At 49.6% G+C, this 7,546-nt stretch overlaps 1 protein-coding gene across 1 annotated transcript in view; it reads right to left on the bottom strand.

Annotated features, from left to right (window-relative positions):
* Positions 1 to 2,176, bottom strand: part of DENND2A (DENN domain containing 2A) — a 94,595-nt gene extending 92,419 nt beyond the window's left edge. The window contains exon 1 of the mRNA XM_023530265.1: positions 2,011 to 2,176. Coding sequence (XP_023386033.1) covers positions 2,011 to 2,161 — 151 coding nt within the window. The 5' untranslated portion in view covers positions 2,162 to 2,176. The remainder of the gene's footprint in view (positions 1 to 2,010) is intronic.
* Between the last annotated feature and the right edge of the window lie 5,370 nt (positions 2,177 to 7,546).

The raw sequence follows: 7,546 nt of genomic DNA, 5'->3' as shown, positions 1-7,546 counted from the left end.
GCCCGTTGCCACGGCAACGCCTCTCCCAGGGCCGCGCGGACTCTCGCAGCTATGGTAAACAGGACCTTCTGCCGGACTCTTCCCCTCGCCTTTTTTGGGGGGTGGGGAATGGGTAGCTTAACCCTTTCTTTGCTGGAGACCACGAGGGGCATTCTCTATCTCCACCAGGCCGGGGATTTATTCGCGTGATGTGCTCAGCCCCGGGGCTGGGACCTTGAGACAGATGCACCGAAACGGGGGCGACACTCCCTGCCTCTGGTTAACTCAAGTCGTTTAACGCGTTTGTGGAGGCTGGGACACTCTGGGCACCCCCTTGTCCCTTCAGCTTGCAGTCTGGCTCGGGCACCTACGACCGAGCGCGGGACCCCCGGACTCCTAAACCCAGCCGGGAGGGGGGCACGAAAAGCTTCCCAGAGAAGAAAGGACTTGATAGTGCGCGCTGCCCCCTCTCGCGCAGGACAAACAATCAAGGAACACAGACCGCGTGGTTTAGGGCTGCCAAACGAGAAGTGACCGTGAATCTGCTGCGGCGTGAGATGCTGAGGACAACAGGGCTCGCGCGGGTTTTGGGCAGAGAAGTTCCCTGATAAAAGGGCGCCTGACCTGGCAGGGGTGGTTTTCGGGTGTGGAGGGAAGAAAGGCTCCAGGCCCGTCTCCATACCAAGAGGAAAGTCATGTTTGCCTTTAGCTCAGGGGACCCTCAAAGGAGGGGCCTAAAGCCTGGGGGGTGGGAGAGCTTAGCCTACTAATCCTCAAAAGGGGTGTGTAGGAGAGAGAGGGGGAAAAGAGAAAATAAAAGATTGCATAACACGGGGAACATTACATGCTGCCTAGGCAGTCCCCACACACTGGGGGCTGACATTTAAGGGTCTTACTCAAATATCAAAGTCACAGGAGAAAAACTGTCTCCTTAGCGAGGGTTTTGATTATTCTATGAGATCTTCAAAGCCTGTCTAGGGCTTGTTAAAGCCCCCTGGCTGTTCTTTCGTTGCCATACCCATTTCAACTAAGCATCAACTTTTGGAATATAAACTTGCAAGGTGCTGGTATTTTTTTAAAACAAGCGTAAGCATTTAAATGATTGTCTTGTTTGCTGAAGCATCATTCAATAAGTTTTCACTTTCTATGAAAAAGACCAGAGACTTGGCTTCTTGGCTTCTTGGCTTCTTGAGGGTTAATTACTCCCAGGGTCCTGGGGTGTCAGGAGGCAAAACTGGTGAAGTGAAGAAAATGGCAGGTGGAGGACAACTGAGCTGAGAGCCCAGGTGGCTGCCTCCCTCAACCCAATAACAAAACAGGCCGGTCGCCCACGGTTTTGTGGCTTCCAAATTGCCAATTGCATTTCAGGTAGGCAGGCCAGAGAGGAGGCTGGGGAGCCCCTTAATGGCAGCTCCTAGGGAGCAGGCTGCCGCTCCTTTGTCTACTCCTTCATCTTTGAGTTCTGGACACTAGCTTGTTTTACAAAAATACTCCTGCCTCAGCTCATCAGGTCAGACTCTGATGAGCAATGCAGGTGCCTGTGCTTTGCAAGTTTCCATCCTTGCCTGCCTCTCCCAGTCCCCAATGCCGCCACTCCTCAGTGCTGGCAGCTCCATCTCTGGGTCATCCAATGGCTCTGTGGCCATGGCAGGGGGCGTACACATGGCTCCCTTCATTCCTGCTGATTCCCTTTTGCCTTCCCAGCTGATGCCACCCCTGCTCCTTCCCAAGCCCTGGTCCTGCAGCTCCAGAAGCATGGTGGCCCTCCGAAGTCAGAGTTGTGCACCGCGGCCTGGAAGACTCTGTCAGTGGTCCCTCTTCTCCCAGCTCCTGACATGCTCTGGTCCAACAGTGCATTCCCCCTCTCCCGCCCCCTTCTGTCTTCAGCTTCTCTCCACGGTGGAAAGTAAGAGCCAGGGCAGGAGGTAGTACCTGGCCTAAGTCAGGAGAGGTGCGGGTGAGAGGAAGGGGAAACTGCTGATTTTTCTTGAGTTTAAATCCTGCCGTGGAGCTCCGCAGAGCATCTCTTACCTCCGTGCCTCCTCTTCCTTCCGCGTCCTGTTGCGGAGCACGGGCTCTGGGTCGGAAGGCCAAAGCCAGCTCTGGAGCAGGTCGCTGCTCCTCTAACCTTCACTGTTTTCACCTGAAAAGTGGAAATAGCAACAATTATGCTGGACCTCATCGTGTTGCAGGGATTAAAGCAAATCATTAAAGGGAACCGTCCTGGGCCAGGCCGTTGGGGGCGCCCTTGGTTGGCTTCTGTTTGTTTCTTTTTCTAATCTCTTTCTTTTCTTTCCAGGAGCACAAAGGGGGCTCAGGGTTCAAAAGGAGGGAGCTGCCCCCGCCCCCCTCCTTTTAGGCCCAGAGCTTCCACCAGAGCCTGGCCGGCAGCACAGAGACACTTCATCTCAGCTACCAGCCACGTGAACCAGACCGAGGGACAGGAGAGGGCTAGCTTGGTTAAGACAAGCTTTGAACATCTCCTCTCCAAAAACTGTTTCATTTCCACTTAAATTCCTTTTGGATGCTAAACGTTTACCGAGTATCCCTGCAGTTCCAGGCACTTTACACATGTCATGTTTTATAATCCTCTCCATATGCCTGAGCAATTAAATATTATCCCTACCATTTTATGGATGGGAAAACCAAGTTCCAAGAGGTCATGTGCCTTATTTGAGGCCACACAGGCCTGTCTGGCTCAAGCCATGTTCTTTTTGTCATACGAGGTTGTCTGAGAGCCACTCACTCCCTCCGGAGGGAGGCAAATTTCTGGATTAGCATTCAGTCCATGCCCTGGTTATGCTCCCCTGTCTGGTGGTGCAGGAGCAGGCAGTGCAGCTCCTCGGGGCATCTCTGACTCTCTCCCTGGGGATCAGGTACCCGTTTGGGTCAGTCATCCATTCCTTCTTGCCCCCGTGACAGCAGTCTGCTTCTGTGCCATTGCCACTTGCCTGTCAGTGCACAGTCGAAAGGTATACACAGATGATGGATGACAGGTTGTGTTATTTTATTATTATTATTTTATCTAGAAAGCTCGCATGGAGAGAGAAATCATTTATCTATGCTTTAGGCCTGTGACATTGGATGAAGTAGAGCAAGGAATGAACTTATTTTAGCAGGCAACAGTCACCTTGACATGCACTTGGCGAAGATCCTCATCCCTCTGACCCAGCGTGGACCTGAGCCCACAGTCATTGGGACCAGCAGCAGGGCGCCCTTCAGTCTTTGACGGGCATCCCACTCCTTCCCGCCTCAGGAGGCTGGCTTCCTCTTGCCATCCTTCTTCCTTTGCTAGTCCCATCCTTGGCCCATTCTCCCTGCCTAGAGAGGCTGGACCGAGTTCCCTCCCATTCCACCACAAACCCCAGCTGGCTCCCTCTGAGGAAACAAAACCAAGCCAAGCATCCCACACAAGCCTCAAACCCATCCTTGGTTTGTTCTTGGTCCCAGTCAAAAGTCATCCAGGAGGTGTGGGATGGGAGGAGAAGGGAGGGGGAAGCTGAGGCCACCCCAGGGAAGAGGAGCGTGGCTCAGACTGAGGCCCCCAGGGCTCCTTCATCCTCCCCCAACTTTCAAGGGCCTGTCTTTGGCTGTGATCACTTTGTCCCCTCTCTCCTTTTGAGGTGCCCGCCTGCTTTCTACCTCCTGTGCTGGGGCTGGAACATGGGCAGCTGTGGGGGCCCCACTAGGGGGTGCTGTGGGTAAGTGGCATTTATCACTACAGACTGCTCACATTTACTGGGCGACTACGGGAAAGCTCAAAGGATCATCAAATTGGCAAATACCACAATAATATATAATTTTTGCCTAAGAACCATCTGTTTCATTTCTATGCCCCTACTCTGAAGGGTCTTTTTTTTTTTTTCTCACAAAGAATTAAAGTATTTGTAACTTTACAAGAATTAGGGTATTTATGACAAAAGCAGAGACAAAGTCGCAGACATTTTGCAGCATTCACCATTCAGCAAAGTCTCAAGTGTCAGACCTGCAATGCCAAATACCTTCTATGCTTAAATTATTTTCTGTTCATTTTGGGAGACCCAGTTGAGCATTAAGGAAAGGAGAAAGAGAGTGGTGATTTAGATTCTTTTTTTGAGGCAAAAATTTCTGTGTCCAAGAAGTTCTAGCCCTTCCGGTTCACTGTGATTCCAGAACACAACACGGCAGCTCTGGACCCTGCCAAAGACGCAAGCCTCTCACATCTTGCCCCTCAGAGCCTTCCCTAGTTCCTAGCCAACTAGGTGATCTCCTCAGACCTGAGGGGGGAGGTGAGAATCCTCTTCGACATTTTCATCACATAACCTCATGAGCTGGGCGCTGTATCTACAGACTTAAGTCCTGCTGGCTCATCCCCCTGCTGACATCCTACCCAGGCCCTGATCTCAGCCCTATACCTTTAAATGGCTATAAATCCCTGCCCTGCCTCTCTGAGGCCATACCGTGCTTGGGAGAACATGTTTCTGGAAGGCTCTAATTTCTGATCCACTTCTTGTATATCTTTCAGGTCAAATTACAGAAAAATAAAAATTACTAACCAAAGGCAAGACAGGTGACATCTGACTGCCCTAGATAGCAGTATGACCTTGGGCAAGGCGACTCCCCTTTGTGGGTCTCGGGTTCCTGGGAAGTTGGGACCGGATGGCCCTTAAGCCCCTCCCAGCTCTCTCGCCTTCTCAAATAGGCGGAAAAAGCACAAAGCAGCTGCTGGTTTTCATTCTCATTCTGCTTTTTCCTTATGCCTTAGTGTGTCACAAAGCCAGGTAGTGCTTAGGCTTTGCAGAGATCACCTAGGAGGTAGGTTCTATTATCAGCCTCCTTTACTATAAAGAAATAGCCAAAAAAGGGGTAGGCGCCTTGTGCAAAGCCACTGCATGTGAGTGCTAGACCCCAGGACAGCCCCTTCACGGCTTTGCTGCCAATTTTGCAGGTCAGGAGCTACTGTTCTCATCTGTCTGGCTTTAAGACATCCTACAGTGCACAGGACAGCTTCCCCTCCCCCAACCCACCTTCTTCCACGACAAAGAATTATCTTGCTTCAAATGTCAAGTGTACATAGGTTGAGGACTCCAGAGCCACCCAATTCCATATCCTCACCCCCTTTCCCAGGGTCTTGAACAAGTACTTGCCCTGCATGGCATCTGCTACAAATCAAAGTTACATGGGAGATGCAAAAATCACTGTCATTTGGATCACGCGAAAAGGTAAGCACAGCCAGGCGGGCCTTTGCATCTCTTTTCCCTCCTACCCCTTCCTTCACTGCCAGGTCTGGGACCAGAGGAAGCTTTGGTCTCACATCACAAGCGAATGGTGTCACCTAGTGGTAGTAGAGTTAACACCGGCAGGAACGGCTTTGAGCAGGGCGACATTATTAATAATATATGGCTTTGGCTGTGAAGATTCTATGGAAAAAAAACTGAAGACCACAGAAATGAGAACAAACAGAGGCTATTTATTCAGAGTCTTCTATAGAAAGGGAGTCCGCCACCATCATTTGCATTTGTCCGAGACTCCAGTACAAGTGGAGACTCAAATGCTAGTTGGAAAGGTTTACAGAGAAAAAAAAAAGGCTTCAGGTGTGCCGTACTTGCAGGTTGTTGGCACAGGGAAGCTGGAGGCCGGGGCACCTCGTGTGATTGGTTTGGAGGGGGATATTTGCATTTCTTCGGTTGGCCCTGAGTTGGAAGTGGGGGTGAGAATTCCAGAAGCTGGCAGTCATTGACAAGTCCTGACTGTTCTGCACCCATTGCTACAGAGGCTATGGATCACATTTCTATGGTCATAATGGTCTGGCCAGTGTTTGTTTGTATATTCAGTCTCTTAATTTATTAGTCATTCTAAATGAATCCTTGCTGTTGTTACTAGTCCTGAAACAGGTTACTTAGCTATTCACGTGAGAAGCAGCTTGACTACAAATCAACATCTGTGGTTTTTAAAGGCTGCCCTTATAAATTTTGATTTAGAATTCATATCTGATATAATCGTTTGTCCATGGTGCTTTAATACGTATGGCATCATTCTAACTGGCATTCACATGGGCCGCAAGAATCTCTCAACTTCACCTACTTGGGTAACTAACTCCTTGAGGCGCGGCACCTTCACCACCACCCTTACCATCACTACCGCCGCCATCATCACCACCGCCACCGCCACAAGCTCAATGGTTCTCAAACTGTGCTCTTGGGACCAGAAGCAGCAAAAGCATGTGGGAAATGGTTAGGAATGGAAATTCTTGGGCCTCACTCCAGACCTACAGACTCAGACACTGGGGATGCGCTAGCCCTCAGGTGATTTTGGTGGATGCTGAAGTTGAGAGACACTGCTTTAGGTGAATTTCTAGGATGCCACAGAGGCCTTAAATCAGATTTTCCATAGTGTATCCTTGAAATTTGTGAAAATATGTCTGTCATATGAAGCAGTAAGAGAAACAAAACAATTTTCATTTATCTAGATAATATAAATAACAATATCTGCTAACATTTATTGACACATGATGCTAAGCACATCACAGTTTCTGAGTTACTGCTTTCAGCAGCTTTGAGAGGCAGGTACTATTCTTACCCCCATTTCACAAGTGAGGAATGGAGGCTCTGAGAAGTGAGGTAACTTGTCCCCAAGGTTACACAGGTTACACAGAGCTGGGAATTGAGGCCAGGCTTATTTCGCTTCAGAATTTTGCTCTTAGCTACTGTTAAAGATATCGATTGCTAGAATAATAAATATAAGTCTAGAGCATTTGTGCAGATTTAGTTGGACTCCTTTCCCTAATTAGCTTAAGGGGCAAATAGAGGCTTAAGGGGCAAATAGAGAGACTTGCCTGAGGTCACATGTCACCTCCTAATTAGTGGGCTATGATCCAGGGCCTCTGGTTTCAAATTAAGAACACAATAAGCCCTTTGGTGAATCAGAGGTATACCAGAATATTTCACACTCCTTTATGACAGAGTAGGTAAAAAAAACCAGGGAGAAGTTGAGAAGGGAATAATTAATGGCTGGCCATATTTGAAAACAGTGGTGGAAGGGATGATTTCTGTCTTGGGAACCGCAAAGGGGTCTGCAGCATCTTGTAGAAATGGAAAATGAATCATTAGCTAACAACGCAGGAGTAGCCAAAGGCCACTCCTCATTCCTGCCTGTATCAGCAGCCCAGGTCCCCACATTTTCGGGAATTCCTTAGGGCTGTGGAGTTGCAGTCACACTTCCAGCAGCAGGAACCACTCATGGGCATGGGCTGCATCCTTGTTTCTCTCCCCAGGGCTTCTTCCCCTTGTAAGGCCCACAGACCACCCCCAGGTGACTTCCTTGGAAGCCCTTCACCATGGAAACCTCTCACCCACATGCAGATAAAGGGTTGTAGAGGTGACTATGGTACCCAGGGCAGGCAGCCTCATAAACCCCGCAGGCAGAGCGGAGGACCACTGGGTCTGCCCTGGCTGTGCTGGCTTATTTCTAAGCTCCATTTCTCCCTGCCTTGCTCTCTAGAGCCAACTAGCCTTCCTTTGGTTCTTCAAGTTTCAAACAAACAAACAAACAAATCCGTCCCCCCCCCAACCAAAAAAAAACCACCTCA

This window comes from Pteropus vampyrus, unplaced genomic scaffold, assembly GCF_000151845.1.
Source record: "Pteropus vampyrus isolate Shadow unplaced genomic scaffold, Pvam_2.0 Scaffold48, whole genome shotgun sequence".
NCBI lineage: Eukaryota > Metazoa > Chordata > Mammalia > Chiroptera > Pteropodidae > Pteropus > Pteropus vampyrus.
Note: the sequence above shows the minus strand (reverse complement) of the source record. Positions and strands in the feature narration are given on the sequence as shown.